Here is a 21233-nt window from a genome sequence, read left to right as displayed (position 1 = left end):
TCTTACATTGTCCGCATTAGGAGGAACCCAGGGCCAACCGCACCAGCATATGGTTTCACAAGGGGTCTGAGGATCTCATCCCGGTACCTAATGGCAGTCAGGCTACCTCTGGCGAGCACATGGAGGGCTGTGTGGCCCTCCAAAGAAATGCCACCCCACACCATTACTGACCCACTGCCAAACCGGTCATGCTGAAGGATGTTGCAGGCTGCAGATCGCTCTCCACGCTGTCTCCAGACTCTGTCACTTCTGTCACATGTGCTCAGTGTGAACCTGCTTTCATCTGTGAAGAGCACAGGGCGCCAGTGGCAACTTTGCCAATCCTGGTGTTCTGTGGCAAATGCCAAGCGTCCTGCACGGTGTTTGGCTGTGAGCACAACCTCCATCTGTGGACGTCGGGCCCTCATACCACCCTCATGGAGTCGGTTTCTAACCATTTGTGCAGACACATGCACATTTGTGGCCTGCTGGAGGTCATTTTGCAGGGCTCTGGCAGTGCTCCTCCTGTTCCTCCTTGCACAAAGGCGGAGGTAGCGGTCCTGCTGCTGGGTTGTTGCCCTCCTACGGCCCCCTCCACGTCTCCTGGTGTACTGGCCTGTCTACTGGTAGCGCCTCCAACCTTTGGACACTACGCTGACAGACACAGCAAACCTTCTTGCCACAGCTCGCATTGATGTGCCATCCTGGAGGAGATCCCACAGGAGACCATCCGCAACCTCATCAGGAGCATGCCCAGGCGTTGTAGGGAGGTCATACAGGCACGTGGAGGCCACACACAATACTAAGCCTCATTTTGACTTGTTTTAAGGACATTACATCAAAGTTGGATCAGCCTGTAGTGTGTTTTTCCACTTTAATTTTGGGGGTGACTCCTAATCCAGGCCTCCATTGGTTAATAAATTTGATTTCCATTGATGATTTTTGTGTGATTTTGTTGTCAGCACATTCAACTTTGTACAGAACAAAGTATTCAATGAGAATATTTCATTCATTCAGATCTAGGATGTGTTATTTGAGTGTTCCCTTTATTTTTTTGAGCAGTGTATTTTATCTTTAGTTAGACCGAAAACCATTTATATATAAATGAGGGCTCCTTGGTGCATACCCTGAAATCAATATGCCTCGTGAATCCCCTTAGCATTTGCTTGCCCAGACACAGCAGGAGTTTACAGGCAGTATCAGTGCAGGCACTTTGTCATCCCTCTCGCTTGTCTGCAGCCCTCTCTCCATATAGAATCACACAGCACCTACTCACTTTTATGTGATCCTGCCATGCCAAGGGTTCATATTTAGAATACTGTGTACAGTTTTGGACACCAGTGTATAAGAAAGACTTAGCTGAACTAGTGTATGAGCAGAGAAGAGCAACCAAGTCTATTAAGGAAATGGGTGGAGTGCAGTACCAAAAAGGTTATCAAACTTGGGCTTATTCAATTTGTAAAAATGAAGGTAAAGGGGCGATCTTATTACAATGTACAGAAATCTTTCTAATGATGTTTTGACAGCTAGGTCTGTAGTGATAACAAGGGGGTATCCTCTACATCTAGAAGAAAGAAGGTTTAATCATAATCCTACATGGCAATTCTTTACTATAAGAGTAGTAAGATTATGGAACTCTCTGCCACATGATGTTCTAATGGTTGATTCACTTAAAAAGTAAATACAAGGAAGGCCATGATGCCCTGGTAAATATAATATTACAGATTCTGAGTACTAGATTCTGGATGGGACGTTGATGTAGGGGACTATTCTGATTGTCGAACTGGTGGGAAAGATAGTTTGAACTTGATGGACTTGTGTCTACTTTCAACCTCGAAAACTATGAAACTAAACTGATATATATATATATATATATATATATATATATATATATATATATATATATATATATATATATATTACAGTACAGACCAAAAGTTTGGACACACCTTCTCATTTAAAGATTTTTCTGTATTTTCATGACTATGAAAATTGTACACTGAAGCCATCAAAATTATGAATTAACACATGTGGAATTATATACTTAACAAAAAAGTGTGAAACAAATGAAAATATGTCTTATATTCTAGGTTCTTCAAAGTAGCCACCTTTTGCTTTGATGACTGCTTTGCACACTCTTGGCATTCTCTTGATGAGCTTCAAGAGGTAGTCACCGGAAATGGTTTTCTCTTCACAGGTGTGCCCTGTCAGGTTTAATGAGTGGGATTTCTTGCCTTATAAATGGGGTTGGGACCATCAGAGTTGTTTTTGCAGAAGTCTGGTGGATACACAGCTGATAGTCCTACTGAATACACTGTTACAATTTGTATTATGGCAAAAAAAGCAGCTAAGTAAAGAAAAACGAGTGGCCATCATTACTTTAAGAAATTAAGGTCAGTCAGTCCGAAAAATTGGGCAAACTTTGAAAGTGTCCCCAAGTGCAGTTGCAAAAAACATCAAGCGCTACAAAGAAACTGGCACACATGAGGACCGCCCCAGGAAAGGAAGACCAAGAGTCACCTCTGCTTCTGAGGATAAGTTTATCCGAGTCACCAGCCTCAGAAATAGCAGGTTAACAGCAGCTCAGATTAGAGACCAGGTCAATGCCACACAGAGTTCTAGCAGCAGACACATCTCTACAGCAACTGTTAAGAGGAGACTTTGTGCAGCAGGCCTTCAAGGTAAAATAGCTGCTAGGAAACCACTGCTAAGGACAGGCAACAAGCAGAAGAGACTTGTTTGGGCTAAAGAACACAAGGAATGGACATTAGACCAGTGGAAATCTGTGCTTTGGTCTGATGAGTCCAAATTTAAGATCTTTGGTTCCAACCACCGTATCTTTGTGCGACGCAGAAAAGGTGAACGGATGGACTCTACATGCCTGATTCCCACCGTGAAGCATGGAGGAGAAGGTGTGATGGTGTGGGGGTGCTTTGCTGGTGACACTGATGGGAATTTATTCAAAATTGAAGGCATACTGAACCAGCATGGCTACCACCATCTTTCAGCGGCATGTTATTCCATCCGGTTTGCGTTTAGTTGGACCATCATTTATTTTTCAACAGGACAATGACCGCAAACACACCTGCAGGCTGTGTAAGGGCTATTTGACCAAGAAGGAGAGTGATGGGGTGCTACGCCAGATGACCTGGCCTCCAGTCACCAGACCTGAACCCAATCGAGATGGTTTGGGGTGAGCTGGACCGCAGAGTGAAGGCAAAAGGGCCAACAAGTGCTAAGTAGTGTTGAGCCACCCCCGTAGTGTTCGGGTTCGGTTCGGTTCCTCGAACACCGGGATGTTCGAGGAACTGTTCGTCGAACTGTTCGTCGAACACCTTAGAACACCGTCGAACACCGTTAAAACCAATGGCAGGCAAATAGAAACACATAGAAAACACCTGCAAAGGTGTCCAAAAGCTGACAAACTGCTCAGAAGACACTCTCTTTAAAAAAGCCGGCCGGCAAATTCAGCAGCGGCATACACCGGTACCCGACAATTTAGACAAGAAGGAATAGAGCCTCACACATAGATTAGATAGATAGAAACATGTCAGTCACACATATAAGAAGCACAGTGACAGTGTTGGTTACTGCACTTGTCATTTAGTGTAAAGGATTTATTAAAAAAAATATTAGTGTTTTCATGCACCGTCTCTTTAAAAAAGCCGGCCGGCAATTCAGCATCTGTACCCGACAATTTAGAACAGAAAGAATAGAGCTTCACACATAGATTAGATAGATAGAAACATGTCAGTCACATATATAATAAGTACAGTGACAGTGTTGCTTACTGTACTTGTCATTTAGTGTAAAGGATTTATTTAAAAAAATAATAGTGTTTTCATGCACTGTCTCTTTAAAAAAGCCGGCCGGCAATTCAGCAGCGGTACCCGACAATTTAGAACAGAAAGATAGAGCATCACACATAGATTAGATAGATAGAAACATGTCAGTCACATATATATGAAGTACAGTGATAGTGTTGGTTACTGTACTTGTCATTTAGTATTAAAATAAAGGATTTATTATTAAAAAAATTGGCGTGGGGTTCCCCTTAATTTTAGGCTCTAGCGGAGGTTAAGCAGACGGCTGGGGCAGATGTTTGAAGCCTGGGAAGGGGGTAAAACCCATGGAGCTTCCCAGGCTACTAATATCAGCCCCCAGCTGAATACATAGCCTTTACTAGCTATTAAAATGGGGGACCCCCCAAAAAAAATGACGTGGGGTCCCCCCTAATTTAATAGCTAGCAAAGGCTAGGCAGACAGCTGGGGGCTGATATTAATAGCCCAGGAAGGGAGCCATGAATATTGGCCCCCTCCCAGGCTAGAAACACCAGCCGTCAGCCGCCCCAGAAATGGCGCATTCATAGGATGCGCCAATTCTGGCACTTAGCCTCGCTCTTCCACGCTGCCCTGGTGCGGTGGCAGGGGGTAATAGGGTTGGGGTTGATGTCAGCTTATAATGCCAGCTGACATCAAGCCCAGGTTAGTAAAGGAGAGGCGTCTGTAAGACACCCCCATTACTAACCCCATAGTCAAAGTTAAAAAAAACACAAACACCCAGAATAAAGTCCTTTAATTGAAATAAAGACACAATCCTTTATTGTTCTAAATTAAACCATACTTACCATCACGCCCATTCCAGCTGAAGCCAACGATCTCCTGCAATAAAAGAAAAATAATAAAGCAACCTCATCCTTACCTTTCCATGGTTCCCACGACAGCTTCAGCTCTGCTACATCGAGATGACAGGCTGGACCGCAGCAGAACGCTGCCATCCAGCCTGTCATCCCGCAGACACTGAGAAGCGCAGGCTTGCTTGCGCTGCTCAGCGTCTCTCTGTGACGACATCCAGATGAGCCGAGTTCATGTCCAATGAACTCGGCTCACCTCATGCACGTCACTGACAGCGTGGGAAAATTCTCACGCTGAAGCGGTGAATGCAGGAGAATTTTCCCACGCTGTCAGTGACGTGCAGGAGGTGAGCTGAGTTCATTGGACATGAGCTCACCTCATGCACATCACTGACAGCGTGGGAGAATTCTCCTGCACTCAGCACTTCAGCGTGAGAATTTTCCCACGCTGTCAGTGACGTGCATGAGGTGAGCCGAGTTCATTGGACATGACCTCGGCTCATCTGGATGCCGTCACAGCGAGACAGTGAGGAGTGGAAGTATGCCTGCGCTTCTCAGTGTCTGCGGGATGACAGACTGGATGGCAGCGTTCTGCTGCGGTCCAGCCAGTCATCTCGATGTAGCAGAGCTGAAGCTGTCGTGGGAACCATGGAAAGGTAAGGATGAGGTTGGTTTATTATTTTTCTTTTATTGCAGGAGATCGTTGGCTTCAGCTGGAATGGGTGTGATGGTAAGTATGGTTTAATTTAGAACAATAAAGAATTGTGTCTTTATTTCAATTAAAGGACTTTATTCTGGGTGTTGTGTTTTTTTTAAATACTTTACTAGAAATTCATGGCGTTCATGTCTAATACTGGCGTGACCCCATGAATTTTGGGCTTGGGGCCAGCTGATAATACCAAGCTGGCCCTAACCCCTTTATTACCCAGTGAGCCACCGCACCAGGGCCCTGGATGAGTTGGGTACAGCGCCAGAAGATGGCGCTTCTATGAACGCGCCATTTTCCGGGGTGGCTGCGGACTGCAATTTGTAGCGGGGGGGGGCCCAGAAAGCTTGGGCCTCCCTGCGCTGCAGATTCCAGCCCCCAGCTGCCTAGTTGTACCTGGCTGGACACAAAAATAGGGCGAAGCCCCACGTACTTTTTTTTTAATTATTTCATGAAATTCATGAAATAATTAAGAAAAAAAGGCCTTCCCTATATTGTTGTGTCCGGCCAGGTACAAATAGGCAGCTGGTGGTTGGGGGCAGCCCGTTCCTGCCTGCTGTACCTGGCTGGACACAAATATAGTGCGAAGCCCCACTTCAATTTTTTTAAATTATTTCAGGAAATTCATGAAATAATTTAAAAAAAATTGACGTGGGGCTTCGCACTATATTTGTGTCCAGCCAGGTACAGCAGGCAGGAACGGGCTGCCCCCAACCACCAGCTGCCTATTTGTACCTGGCCGGACACAACAATATAGGGAAGCCCTTTTTTTCTTAATTATTTCATGAAATAATTTAAAGAAAATTGACGTGGGGCTTCGCCCTGTTTTTGTGTCCAGCCAGGTACAACTAGGCAGCTGGGGGCTGGAATCCGCAGCGCAGGGAGGCCCAAGCTTTCTGGGCCACCCCCGCTGCAAATTGCAGTCCGCAGCCACCCCGGAAAATGGCGCGTTCATAGAAGCGCCATCTTCTGGCGCTGTACCCAACTCATCCAGGGCCCTGATGCGGTGGCTCACTGGGTAATAAAGGGGTTAGGGCCAGCTTGGCATTATCAGCTGGCCCTAAGCCCGAAATTCATGGGGTCACGCCAATATTAGACATGACCACCATGAATTTCTAGTAAAGTATTTAAAAAAAACACAACACCCAGAAAAAAGTCCTTTAATTGAAATAAACACACAATTCTTTATTGTTCTAAATTAAACCATACTTACCATCACGCCCATTCCAGCTGAAGCCAACGATCTCCTGAAATAAAAGAAAAATAATAAAGCAACATCATCCTTACCTTTCCATGGTTCCCATGACAGCTTCAGCTCTGCTACATCGAGATGACAGGCTGGACCGCAGCAGAACGCTGCCATCCAGCCTGTCATCCCGCAGACACTGAGAAGCGCAGGCTTGCTTGCGCTCCACAGTGTCTCTCTGTGAGGGCATCCAGATGAGCCGAGTTAATGTCCAATGAACTCGGCTCACCTCATGCACGTCACTGACAGCGTGGGAAAATTCTCCTGCACTCAGCGCTTCAGCGTGGGAGAATTCTCACACTGAAGCGCTGAGTGCAGGAGAATTCTCCCACGCTGTCAGTGACGTGCAGGAGGTGAGCTGAGTTCATTGGACATGAGCTCACCTTATGCACGTCACTGACAGCGTGGGAAAATTCTCCTGCACTCAGCGCTTCAGCGTGGGAGAATTCTCCTGCATTCACCGCTTCAGCGTGAGAATTTTCCCACGCTGTCAGTGACGTGCATGAGGTGAGCCGAGTTCATTGGACATGAACTCGGCTCATCTGGATGTCGTCACAGAGAGACGCTGAGCAGCGCAAGCAAGCCTGCGCTTCTCAGTGTCTGCGGGATGACAGGCTGGATGGCAGCGCTCTGCTGCGGTCCAGCCTGTCATCTCGATGTAGCAGAGCTGAAGCTGTCGTGGGAACCATGGAAAGGTAAGGATGAGGTTGCTTTATTATTTTTCTTTTATTGCAGGAGATCGTTGGCTTCAGCTGGAATGGGCGTGATGGTAAGTATGGTTTAATTTAGAACAATAAAGAATTGTGTCTTTATTTCAATTAAAGGACTTTATTCTGGGTGTTTGTGTTTTTTTTAACTTTGACTATGGGGTTAGTAATGGGGGTGTCTTATAGACGCCTCTCCATTACTAACCTGGGCTTGATGTCAGCTGGCATTATAAGCTGACATCAACCCCAACCCTATTACCCCCTGCCACCGCACCAGGGCAGCGTGGAAGAGCGAGGCTAAGTGCCAGAATTGGCGCATCCTATGAATGCGCCATTTCTGGGGCGGCTGACGGCTGGTGTTTCTAGCCTGGGAGGGGGCCAATATTCATGGCTCCCTTCCTGGGCTATTAATATCAGCCCCCAGCTGTCTGCCTAGCCTTTGCTAGCTATTAAATTAGGGGGGACCCCACGTCATTTTTTTGGGGGGGTCCCCCATTTTAATAGCTAGTAAAGGCTATGTATTCAGCTGGGGGCTGATATTAGTAGCCTGGGAAGCTCCGTGGGTATTACACCCTTCCCAGGCTTCAAACATCTGCCCCAGCCGTCTGCTTAACCTCCGCTAGAGACTAAAATTAAGGGGAACCCCACGCCAATTTTTTTAATAATAAATCCTTTATTTTAATACTAAATGACAAGTACAGTAATCAACACTATCACTGTACTTCATATATATGTGACTGACATGTTTCTATCTATCTAATCTATGTGTGAAGCTCTATTCTGTCTGTTATAAATTGTCGGGTACCGCTGCTGAATTGCCGGCCGGCTTTTTTAAAGAGACAGTGCATGAAAACACTATTATTTTTTTTGATAAATCCTTTACGCTAAATGACAAGTACAGTAAGCAGCACTTTCACTGTACTTCGTATATATGTGGCTGACATGTTTATATCTATCTAATCTATGTGTGAAGCTCTATTCTTTCGGTTCTAAATTGTCGGGTACCGGTGTATGCCGCTGCTGAATTGCCGGCTTTTCATGTTTCACTGTTGGCACTGTTCCCATCGATTTGGGCAATCACTGTAATGCCACAACCACCATGGCTGTAGCATTACAGTGAGTGGCAGACAATCCCTGCATGATTGGTGCTCTAAATAGCGCCAGACATGCAGGACACGCTTTTGGTGCACGAACAGTTATCGAACATAACCTCGAACAGCCGAATTTTTTGCAAATCGTTCGGGTTCGTCGAACAACTCGAACACCGCCCAAAACAGCTCGAATTTGAGATTGGCGAACAGTTCTAGTCGAACACCGCTCATCTCTAGTGCTAAGCATCTCTGGGAACTCCTTCAAGATTGTTGGAAGACCATTTCTGGTGAAGCTCATCAAGAGAATGCCAAGAGTGTGCAAAGCAGTCATCAAAGCAAAAGGTGGCTACTTTGAAGAACCTAGAATATAAGACATATTTTCAGTTGTTTCACACTTTTTTGTTAAGTATATAATTCCACATGTATTAATTCACAGTTTTGATGCCTTCGGTGTGAATGTACAATTTTCATAGTTATGAAAATACAGAAAAATCTTTAAATGAGAAGGTGTGTCCAAACTTTTGGTCTGTACTGTACATAAATGTATGCAGTATCCCAGTTGACATATTTTGTTTTCTTTTTACAGACCACTGACAAAGATTCTCCTGGTTTGGTACTGATGCAGGACCTGGTTTTCCTTAGCGGATTTTCATCATCGTTCAAAGACACAAATCAACTGAAATCAAAACTACCAGAAAATCTGTCCTCTAAGATTAAACGGGTAAAAAAACCTATTCAATTATTATGTGTGACTTCGCATTTATTACTTAACCCTTCTTGACATTTTGACATAAGTTTACATCATGGTCGGGAAGGGGTTCCCGCAAAATGACCTGTACCTCCATGATCGCTGCCGGTAGCTCTGCGTAAGTTATAGCGCACACCGCCCCGAGCCATTTAGCCCCCTAAATGCTGCAATCGTTAGCGATCGCAGCATTTAGAAGGCTATGAGAGGGAGGAGGCTTCCTCTCCCATGTGATCGCCACCCCCGTGACTTCATTATGAGGTTCCGCCGATCATTCCAATCGTTGCCAAAGCAAACCGAGGTCTTCATGATCAGAGTAATAAAAGTTAAAGTCCCAGAGAGAGATTGCATAAAAACAAATCAAATATTTTAAAAAAAATATTAAACCAATAAATAGGTATATTTTATGGAAAGAAAAAAAAAATACACATATTTGGTATAGCCTTGTCCGGAACGACCCAATCTATAAAACTGTCACACTATTTAACCTCTTCAGTGAACTCTGTAAAAAGAAAAAAATTAATAAAAAACATTGCAAAAAAATATGCTTTTTCATCATACCGCCAAAAAAGTGAAATAAAATGCGAGCAAAAAGTCAAATGTAAATAAAAATGGTATCACTGAAAGCGTCATCTTGTCTCGCACAAAAGAAAATACCATACAGCGCCTTCAGCGGAGAAATAAAAGTTATAGCTCTCAGAATATAACCATGTAAAAACAATTATTTTTCTATAAAATAGGTTTTATTGTGTAAAAGTGGCAGAACATAAAAAATATATATAAATGTGGTATCGCTGTAATCATACTGACATGAAGACTAAAGCTGTCTCATCACTTTTACCATATGGTGAACGGCATAAAAAAACAACAAAACAATAATTCCTGAATTGCTAGCTTTTATTCACTCTGCCTCCCAAAAATCGGAATAGAAAGTGATCAAAAAAGGTCATGTGCCCAAAAATGGTACCAATAAAAACGTCAACTCGTCCTGCAGAAAACAAGCCCTCACAAGACTGTCTGACGAAATATGGAAAAATTATAGCTCTCAAAATATGGCAATGAAAATTGGTAGCACAAAGGCTGGGGAAAAGTGAAATGGCTCGTCGCCCCCCCAAAAGAAATCCAGCGAATTTTGCACTCCCAAATCAAAATGACGCTTACCCTTCTGAGCCCCGGTTTGCCTAAATCACATTTAGCGTTCACATTTTTGGCATTTCTGTTGCGATGAGAACCCGCCTAAGTTATGGGTACATGTCTCCAGAAACACGAGCTAGGCATAATATACGGGCACTACAATGGCAGCTTGCAATTCTCACTCAGCAACGTCCACTGTTGCTTGTTTCTGGAAAACACTCAGGGTGTCAAAATCGTCACTACATCTTTTAGATAAATTCCCAGAGGGGTTTAATTTCCAAAATGGTGTCATTTGAGGGTGGATTCTGCTTTTCTGGCACTTAGGGCTCTCTGTATGGAGTCCGCAAACTATTCTACGATAATTTGTTCTCCGAGGGTCAAATAGAACTCTTTCCCTCCCGAGTCTCACTAAGTAGCTAATAAATACTGTACTGCCACGTTCAGCAGAAATTGTGTGACAAATATTGGTGCCTTTTTTACCAATTTACCTGTGCGAAAATGTAAAATTTGGGGCTGAAACAAAATTTTTGTGGTAAAAATGTAATTATTTTTTCTTCACTGCTCAATGGTATAACATTCTGTGACACACCCTTGGTGTCAATATGATCACTGCACCCTTAGATTAATTAATTGAGAGGTGTAGTTTGTAAAATGAGTCACTTATGGAGGTTTCCGCTGTTCTGGCACGTCAGGGGCTCTGCCAATGTGACATGGCAGCCTCAAACCATTCCAGCAAAATCTGAACTCTAGTATAGCTCTTCTGACCTTTGCACTGTGCTTCAAAAGTAGTTTTTGACCACATATTGGGTATTGACGCACTCAGGAGAAATGGCGTAACAGATAGTACCAATCATTTTCTGCTATTATCCCTTTTGAAAATTAAAAACTTGGGGCCAAAGCAAAATTTTAGTGGAAAAAATGGTAATTTTCCACTTACTCAGCCTAATATTATATAATTCTGTGAATTGCCTGAAGGTTAAAAATGCTCACTACACCACTAGATGTTTAATTTTCAAAATGGGGTCACTTGTGGGGTTTTTGCTGTTTTGGCATGTCAGGGGCTCTTCAAATTTGTGATGGCACTCGCAATCTATTCCAGCCAAACTTGAGCTCCAGAATTCATTTAGCGCTCCTTCCCTTTCAAGCTTTGCCATGCGCCCAAGCAGTAGTTTTAGACTGCGTAATGGGTATAGGTGTACTCAGGAGAAATCGCACAAGAAATTATACTGTCCATTTTCTCCTGTTACTCTTGTGAAAATGAAAAAATTTGGAGCTAAACCAACATTTTTTCTGAAAAATTAAATTTTATAATTTTCATGGCTCAACGTTATAAAATTCTGTCAAGCATCTGTGGGGTCAAGGTGCTCCACACACCTCTAGATAAGTCCCTTGAGGGGTGTAGTTTTCATAATGGGGTCACTTGAGGGGATTTCCACGGTTTAGACACATCAGGGGCTCTGCAAACACGACATGGCGTCTATCTATTCCAGAGAATTTTGCGTTCCAAAAGTCAAATGGTGCTCCTTCTCTTCCAAGCCCTTCCATGCGCCCAAACAGTAGTTTTCCACCATATATGGGGTACCTGCGTACTGAGAAGAAATTGCACAACAAATTGTTCAGTCCTTTTTCTTCAGATACCCTTGTGAAAATGCAAAATTTGGGGCTAAATCAACATTTTTTGTGTGAAAAGGTAAAATTTACATCTTTTTTCTTTCCACATTGCTTTAATTCCTATAAAGCACCTGAAGGGTTAATAAACTTCTTTGTTGTGGTTTTGGCGACTTTGAGGGGTGCAGTTTTTAAAATAGTATCACTTTGGGGTATTTTCTGTCATATAGGCCCCTCAAAGTCACTTCAAATGTAATGTGGTCCCTAAAAAAAAAAAAAAAAAAAAAAAATTGGGTTTGTAAATTTTGTTGGAAAATGTAGAAATTGCTGATTAACTTTTAACCCTTCTAACTTCCTAACAAAGAAAGATTGTTTAAAAAATGAAGCAAATGTAAGTAGACAAGTGGTAAATGTTATCTGTTTTGTGTGATATAACTATCTGATTTAAGGGCATAAAAATTAAAAATTTGAACATCGCATGACACTTACATTCAGCAAATACAGCAGCCACTCCGTGTCCAGCCACATCTCGTACACTGTAGCTACCTCCAGCTGTGAACTAGGCATGCCCACTGGGCTGTCCAGGTCACAGCTGTGGGGGGAGCCAGGCGCCATTTTGATATAGCCCGAAGCTGTACTCTGAGCTACAATTTCCCCTGTCACCGCTTGCAGTGTCTAATGTGAGCTGTGACAGGAGCTGCTGAGATGCCAAGAGTGGAGGTCCGGAATACAGCGAGCAGTGAGTATTGGGGCGTTGATCGGCAGCCTGACACTGTACTACTGCCAGGCTACTGTGCTGTTTTCACTGCTGGAAATAGTCCCTGCCCATCATGCGTACAACCCACAGAGCCACACATCTAATGCCCATCATTATGTAATACAGCTCGAAGAGCAGCGTATCTAATCCCTATCATGTGTGATACAGCCCACAGTGCTGTGTAACGAATGCCCATCATGTGTGATACAGCCCACAGAGCAGCGTATCCGATCCCTGCTTGTGATACACTCCCCGTATCTAATCCAAGCACGTGATGCAGAGACGCATATCTAATTCCAGCACGTGATGCACTCCGTGCATCTAATCCCATCGTGTGATACTCTGCTAAACCCTGTATCTAATCCCATCATGTGATGCACTCCATGTATTTAATCCCAGCATGTGATAATGTCCACGTATCTAATCCCATCCTGTGTGATATACCCTGCTAATCCCATTATATGTCATACACTATACTGAGCCCTGTATCAAACTCCAGCGCGTGATGCGCTCTGCGTATCAGACTCCAGCGCGTGATGCGCTCTGCGTATCAGACTCCAGCGCGTGATGCGCTCTGCGTATCAGACTCCAGCGCGTGATGCGCTCTGCGTATCAGACTCCAGCGCGTGATGCGCTCTGCGTATCAGACTCCAGCGCGTGATGCGCTCTGCGTATCAGACTCCAGCGCGTGATGCGCTCTGCGTATCAGACTCCAGCGCGTGATGCGCTCTGCGTATCAGACTCCAGCGCGTGATGCGCTCTGCGTATCAGACTCCAGCGCGTGATGCGCTCTGCGTATCAGACTCCAGCGCGTGATGCGCTCTGCGTATCAGACTCCAGCGCGTGATGCGCTCTGCGTATCAGACTCCAGCGCGTGATGCGCTCTGCGTATCAGACTCCAGCGCGTGATGCGCTCTGCGTATCAGACTCCAGCGCGTGATGCGCTCTGCGTATCAGACTCCAGCGCGTGATGCGCTCTGCGTATCAGACTCCAGCGCGTGATGCGCTCTGCGTATCAGACTCCAGCGCGTGATGCGCTCTGCGTATCAGACTCCAGCGCGTGATGCGCTCTGCGTATCAGACTCCAGCGCGTGATGCGCTCTGCGTATCAGACTCCAGCGCGTGATGCGCTCTGCGTATCAGACTCCAGCGCGTGATGCGCTCTGCGTATCAGACTCCAGCGCGTGATGCGCTCTGCGTATCAGACTCCAGCGCGTGATGCGCTCTGCGTATCAGACTCCAGCGCGTGATGCGCTCTGCGTATCAGACTCCAGCGCGTGATGCGCTCTGCGTATCAGACTCCAGCGCGTGATGCGCTCTGCGTATCAGACTCCAGCGCGTGATGCGCTCTGCGTATCAGACTCCAGCGCGTGATGCGCTCTGCGTATCAGACTCCAGCGCGTGATGCGCTCTGCGTATCAGACTCCAGCGCGTGATGCAGTGAGCAGTGCCAACTAACAGTATCAGCGCTGCCAGCGGTTCTTGGTGACACTGTCCACATCTGAGTACCACTTTGCAGTCACCAGCAAAATGGATCTGCTATGTGATTCTAAACCTCATCCTTCCTTATCCTTTTGCAAACGCCCAGAGGGGAAGCAGTGGCATCATACACAAGCAGGCCTCGTCCTCTTTGACTGCAGTCGTAATATGAGTAAGCAGTACACTAGATTTTTTTCTAAATTTCTGCAGCTGTTTCCCACAATGTTTAAAAGTTGGAAATATCAAATCTTTTAAAATTATTTTTCATATTTCACACAATTTAAAAAAGTTATTTTAAAAAAATGAAAACATTAATACATACATTTTTCAATTGTTTAATTTTTTTTTGATGGCACATTCCCTTTAAGGATGTTTTTTTTGTAAAACCCTTGATTTTACTCTCTTTTTTTTTTTTTTAATCAAAATACTGTAAATAATTGTCATATGACATTTTATACTTCTCTATTCCATCAGTCCTTGTGCTGATATCACCACTGATTGCTAAAATGAATGACAGAAATGCTGTCATGTTTTGTGTCATGTATTATTTAAAGGGATTATCCACTACTCGGACAACACCTTCTCAATCCCTATGTTTCCCCGTTGTAAAATAACACATACTCATCTGTAGATTCAGCACCATTCCAGTGGTGTCGGCACTGGCTCACCTGGGGATCGTTTGACATTGTCATGCTATCCCTGCAGCCAATGGGCAGCCCCTTCTCTCTCCTCTCTTACGGACAAATCGCATACATAAGGAGGAAGTGAGGGCAGCAGCCACGCTCACTTCCTCCGGATGTATGCGATTCGTCAGGATACTGGGAGAGTGAAGCCAGGGCTGATGATCCGCAGGGATCACGTGACATAATGTCATGCGATCCCTGGGAGAGCCAGTGCAGACACCGCTAGAATGACGCCGGCATCAGAAGGGAGAATAGGTGTGATCAAGAACGAACTGTCCAAGTAGTGGACAACCCCTTCAATAGGGAAACAACCTCTTCATATGTTTACACAACTCACTAGTGATAATGTGCTGTTCTAACAGAATATATCTCCCAGCTTTCTTGTAAAGAAGTAAAATAATTTGCTGACATGATCCCTTTTATCCAGTTTGATATGCTGTATAATGTAAAGTACTCCGCCTCCGATAGTCTCTGATCAATAGTTAAAGGATGGTTTCAGTAAGTTGGTCTAACAGCTTCTTCTAGGTTGAGACCCTTTCACAATAAGCCCAACAAGCATTCATAAGAATGCCCCCTCCTAATTATTGGCCCATGCAAACATGTAACTTATCAGCTGACAAATGTTCGTCGGCTGATGGATAATTCATGTGGACCTATAATTATTGTTGTATGCAGCACATCTTTGTATAAACAGGGGATGTGCTGCCAAAAACTTACATGCTGTATAGGGACCAAACAATCATGATGCCATGTTAAAATGGGGTGTTTTAAAGCTTTTTTTCTTCAAAATTTTTGTATTTTTATAATTAATTGTGATTAATAAAATAATTTTTGCAGTTTTTTCTATAGCATTATTTTCTCAAGTAAATTTTTTGGATGAGTCCATTATTGGTTTAGAAGAATATATAGGATTGTGGAAAAAGATTCAGTTTAAGTTGTATTTTTTAATTGAAATCCCTGGTGTTTGTATGAATGAGTCCATTGTGCAGTCCTATTAGTGATTGACAGCTAACTCTGCATGCACCTCCATAGGCTGAGTTCACAGTAGCGTATAAAAGAATTGTCTGATTTTCATCCAAATTTTTTATCTGTCTTGTCATTTACAAGACCAAAAACCAGTTTGTTATGTTAATACAATATTTCCGTAAATAAAAATAATTGGATGCTGTGTGGTTCCTCTGTATGTTAGCCTCTCTTTTTGTTAACCCATAGACTTGAATAGGTGAGTGTCATCCGGAATATGGAAGAGACTAATAATGCATGCTGCAATTTTTTTTCAAGTGGACATTTTAGCCTTATAAAAAATATGCTCATCTGAACAGACCTATTGAATAACATTGGTCCAAGTGCTGTCAGTTTTTTTTCACAGACAGCCCTTAGACCGAAAGTTGTTTAAAACTAGCCATACAGTGTCATCCACTGAATAGGACCACCCACTGGACTCATGAATGTGACTCAATGAATAAAATGCTAGTTTTACTGAATCTTTTCCCACATAAATGTATATATTTCTGATCAGCGCCTCCTGCTCTACAACATCCTGCCGGTTGATCAAACACCATTTTCGTCATGACAGGTTCCCTTTAATGGTTTCTCATTTCCATGTGCACTATTAGTCTATGTAGACCTCATGTTGGGACTAGCCTTTATCAACCAGAGCATATTATAAAAAAAATTGCTGCAGAAATGTATAGGTCCTGAGAATTATCTGCTTCTTACCAGGAGATTCAGACGCTGGATTCCATGCCAACATTTGAGCTGGATGCAGGTGAAAAATGGACCTGTCAGCAGATTCGTGCGCTCAAACCACCTTTTTCTGCCTGAAATACGTTGGCATATACACCTGTAAATCTTCTAGAGCAGTGCGGGGAGAAGCCATATGGGGGCAGCACCGGACTAGCCTCTTCTCCTGGCTATGGTCCCTAGATTATCAATCACTGTCAGCATGTGGAGAGAAGCCGCTGGGGACCCGCATGTACAACCAGTCACCGGCACAAACGCCGCAGCGTCATACATGGATGTAATCGTACAGCCAGTGCCTGGTACATGCTGCCCACAGTTTGGGCAGTATTTCTATGCTCACACATTGCATTTTTTCAGCGATTTTTGATGCTTTTTTTTTTTTATGCTAATTTTCTGCTGCTTTTACACTACCCGCAAAGTCTGAGATTCCAGAAATACCATGCACACACCAGGTGAGCTGAAATATATATATTTTTTTACACGCACACACCTTTGTCTTTGTTTCATCAGTATTTTGTGCTTTGCATGTTTTTTTGCAGAATAGAGCATGTCACTTCTTTCAGCATTTTTCACCCATTGGAAGTAATGGGTGGTGAAAAAACGCACCAAAATCACAGGTGTCAGTTTTTTCAGCGTTTTTTTTTTGTGCCAAAACCTGATAAAATAGAATGATTTTTTTTTTTCCGCTGAACTTTATGTACATGCATAAAGAGACAAAAGAACCGTGAAAAAAACAACACAGCCTAAGTATCACCTGTCAGGTTCCCTTTAAACTATAGTTTCCTTGTATTACTGAGTGTTTCAGAGAAAAATATACCTAACTGCAATCGTACAGCCTGGTTCTGATTCCTGCTATCTGTGGTTTGAGGAGGAAGAATCGGCTGAAAGGTTCCAATTACATCGTGCGGAGAAATGGATGGGAGCCCTGCCCCCACCCTTCTCACATTAACTCCAATAGACTGCTCTTGTTCTTGAATTGAAATATCCCAATGTCAGAGAAAACACCATTTTCTCGGCTACAGACATTCACTGGTTGCCTGAAATGTTTTAGTGGCTGAAAGCCCCCCCAACAGCTGCACCGTCAATGGGCCGAGATGCTGAATAGGTGACCTGAGACACTATTTCTGATGTGTTACATTGCTTATGCTTGGTTTGGGCACTAGGTGGGGCCCTTTACCTATGTATATATATTTTGCTACTACCCACAAAATGGCTTCTGCAAGTGATTTGAAGATTAAACAAAAAAATTGAGAACTGAAATGTCTAGCTAAACATATAGGTCAAGAAGGGGTTGTCCTAGTAGTGGACAACCTCTTTAATCCATCCTGTGGTTTATCACCTGCAGTACGGCTGCAATACTCTTGTAATGGCAGAACCTATTAAAACATTTATCTAGGTGTATCATTCAGTTTATTATGAATAGTTTTAATCTAATTGGGCTTTATTCCATGAGTTAGACCCAACTTAAATACGCTTTGCTGTAAGAATCTGTTACATTCTATAGTGTTTGGTTTTTTCCCATTAGAAGTATTGCCATCTCTTTTGTACGCGCTGTCTGCTGAGTGATCCCTACGCAAAAATTGAAAAGACCAAAATATTTGAAAAAATAAAACTTATATTTTCAGTCATATGCTGTTATATTATATTCTGTGAAACCACTTTAAACGGACGCTATAGATTTATTCTGTTGGAGGTTTAGTGATCAGGGCTGTGAAATAATTCTAGTCCTAACACTTAGAAATTATGGACTTTGGATTTAAAGTAGCTCTGTCACCAGATTTCACTAAATAAACTGCTTATATTGATTGATCACTTAGCCTTGATGATACTGGTGTATTTATTTTGAAAATCCAAGTCAGAATTGTTGTCTAATCCCGATATTAAAATGAGCATTTTATGAGTCTAGCTGGTATCTAAGGGGTAACATTTCTCCTTGTGGAGAGCAACATGTTAAGCATGTCACGGTGAGGAGACTTTTAAAGCAATGCTCCTCTGGGAAATATGCAAATTGTCTCTTCAGAGAGGAAGAGGACTAGAACTCAAGTGCCACCTTCTTCCCGTAGGTGGCACTAGAGTTCTAGTCCTCTTCCACACTGAAGAGACAATTTGCATGAGTCCAGCTGGAATGGAATAGCTAATCAGTCTGCTTATTAAATCTCCACTCACCCACCCATCCTCCTGACTGATAGCTTGTACTAAACAATAATAGGATCTCAGCAAGGAACAGCTTTCTAGAAGATTAGATAGGAAGAGATTGAGTTACATTTTCATTCAGCATTATACAACATTCTGCATGGATTTTCAAGTTAAGTACACCAGCCTTGTCAGGATTGGTGAGATCTGCTTATTAAAGGTGTCTGGTAATTTAATATTGATGGCCTATTCTTAGAATAGATCATCAATACCTGATCAGTGGGGGTGCGACACCAGGCACCCCCTTGGATCAGCTATTTTTTCAGGTATCGCCCCTATTGAAATGAATAAGGTTGGATCTGTTATGGCCACTACGCAATTGATGGAGCTGTGGTTTCCTGCTCCACAACAGCCGCTGGCGGAGGAACAGCTGATCGGTGGGTGTGCCTGGTGAGCTTGATACATGAGGCTGTCATTCTCGGGTCGGGAGAGCTGCCGGCTAGTCAATGCATTGCATTCTGATCTCGCTCCGATATATCCGGTTGTCTGACTCAGGATAGGCCATCACTATTAAAGTACTGGACAACCTCTTTAATGTAAGCGTGTGTATTGTGATATTTGATTTAGATATGTTTTTAGTTTACCGTCAGTGCCTTTTTGTAGGCAGGAGGATCTTATCAAAATGGTGGATGAACAGGTTTTCATGTCCATGTTGTGTAACATGCTGCTGCACCTTCATGCATTAATGCCGTATCAGTAGAGAATGTGCCCATAGACAACAACGTAGTTGACCATCTTTGAGGCACACTTATCAACACCAAATGCAAATTCTGTAATATTAGTTCATGAAAAAGCAGATGCACAAGGATGGTCCGCTGCTATATTTGTGTGCTTTGCAGATCTTTCTCCCACTATAGCTGAGTATTACCATGAAATGCAATCTGCTCTTGTCAAGTCGTTGCCTGCCCAGTCGCTCTTCCTGGATAGCAGAAGCGTCCGTGCCAGATAACGGGAATATTACACCAGGGTCAGCTGCTGGCCCACGTATTGTCTGCTAAGCTGTTTTTAGAAGGGTTTTGGATGCCTCTTTTCCCTGCCCTACAACAGAATAAGAAACTCTCTCGGTGTCAGATGACAGTCACAATGCTGCTCTTTTTATAGCTTTATTTTTTTTTTTAATCTGAAAAGTCTTAATAGCTTGGCTTTTGTTGGCAGCAGCGTGGTTTGGATCATGGAATCAGAATTTCACAGAACTGAACAGGAAAAATCCTACCACTCTGATCGGCCAACAACAGTCTAACGTATGTAAGGTTTTCGAGGATATGGACACTTTTACAACCATTTTTATGGGTCCAGTTCTTGAAAAATAAGAAACGTTGAAATTATTATTGATTTCAGATAGCCTACTTCTTTGTGTATGCAGCTCCAATGCAGACAAATGTGTCTTCTTGGTTATAGCTCATATACTTTGTGGAAAATTAATTTAAGCTTTTTCATTTTTTTTGTTGACAGATTGTCACAAACTTTGCCACATGCCATTTTTGCTGAAACATATAGGACTTAATGCTATTTACTCCGTTCTCACCATTTTTAAAACATGGGTGTAGTTAGCTATGCACATAGGGTTAAACTAGATTTATGAATTATAACTTTTTTTTTTTTTTTTAGAAAGTCGCAAATGCTCTCTAGTAGGGTAGACTGTATAAAAAGTGAAAAAACAACTCTGGAGAGGAGTTTTATATCCAAAAATACTCCAGACTTATCAAGTACTCTTCTACACTTTTTATATGTGGCCTAAATAATGACAACACAGTCACAAGCCAAACTACAGTAACTTCAGAAATGTCGCTCCTGATGAATTTTCTTCTTAGTGTTTAGTGTGATCTTGCAGTCGTGAGTTACTTCTCTTCCAAATGAACCTCTTATACTGTCTGTCGGAAGGTAGCATTACGTGGAAGCTTGAGGAAGGAGTAAGAAATGACTGTGTTTCCCAGATACTTTGGCCTCAGAAAGTAGTGGATCTATGGCACGTGGATGATCTGACCTTTCAAATCAAAAAGCATGTGATAGAAATCAGCAGCATCAATGGCCAGCAGAATATTATCATGTATTAAGAGTTATTTATTTGTTTTATTTATTTTACTCATTTATATAGCGCCATTGATTCCACATCGCTTTACAGACATTATCATCACTGTCCCCATTGGCACTCACAATCTAGATTCCCTATCAGTATGTTTTTGGAGTGGACTCATGAGGACATAATACTAACACTTTACAAAGCTTTTGTGCGACATCAAAAATGGCTTGCATGCTTTTTTTTTTTTTAAAGAAGAAAATACTTGTCTAAAATCGTAAAATTATTTTCCTGAATGTTGACCAGTCTGATCCACACGTGACAAAATTTTCCTTTTAGTTACAGATTGGTCTTGTTTTCTATCTAGATCAAAAGGGGAGAGCAAATTTCTGAAATGTTTACCCTTCCCTACCCTTACTGTTCCCAGTGAGTCCTTTCTCAAAGGGTCCTGGCTTTATCTGGGGATCAGTGTTTACGGGGGCATGATATGTCACCCATCACTCTTTTGTCG

General features: G+C 43.0%; 1 protein-coding gene across 2 annotated transcripts in view; it reads left to right on the top strand.

Annotated features, from left to right (window-relative positions):
- The window catches only part of GNPTAB (N-acetylglucosamine-1-phosphate transferase subunits alpha and beta), a 107908-nt gene that overhangs the window by 39503 nt on the left and 47172 nt on the right, over positions 1-21233 (top strand). For both annotated transcript variants that reach the window (XM_073651513.1, XM_073651514.1), the window contains exon 7: positions 8950-9084. In XM_073651513.1, the coding sequence (XP_073507614.1) occupies positions 8950-9084 (135 nt within the window). The remainder of the gene's footprint in view (positions 1-8949; positions 9085-21233) is intronic.

This window comes from Phyllobates terribilis, unplaced genomic scaffold, assembly GCF_046119375.1.
Source record: "Phyllobates terribilis strain yellow unplaced genomic scaffold, ASM4611937v1 Scaffold_11__3_contigs__length_659146591, whole genome shotgun sequence".
In the NCBI taxonomy this organism is placed as follows: domain Eukaryota; kingdom Metazoa; phylum Chordata; class Amphibia; order Anura; family Dendrobatidae; genus Phyllobates; species Phyllobates terribilis.
This window is presented reverse-complemented; position numbering and strand designations above follow the sequence as displayed.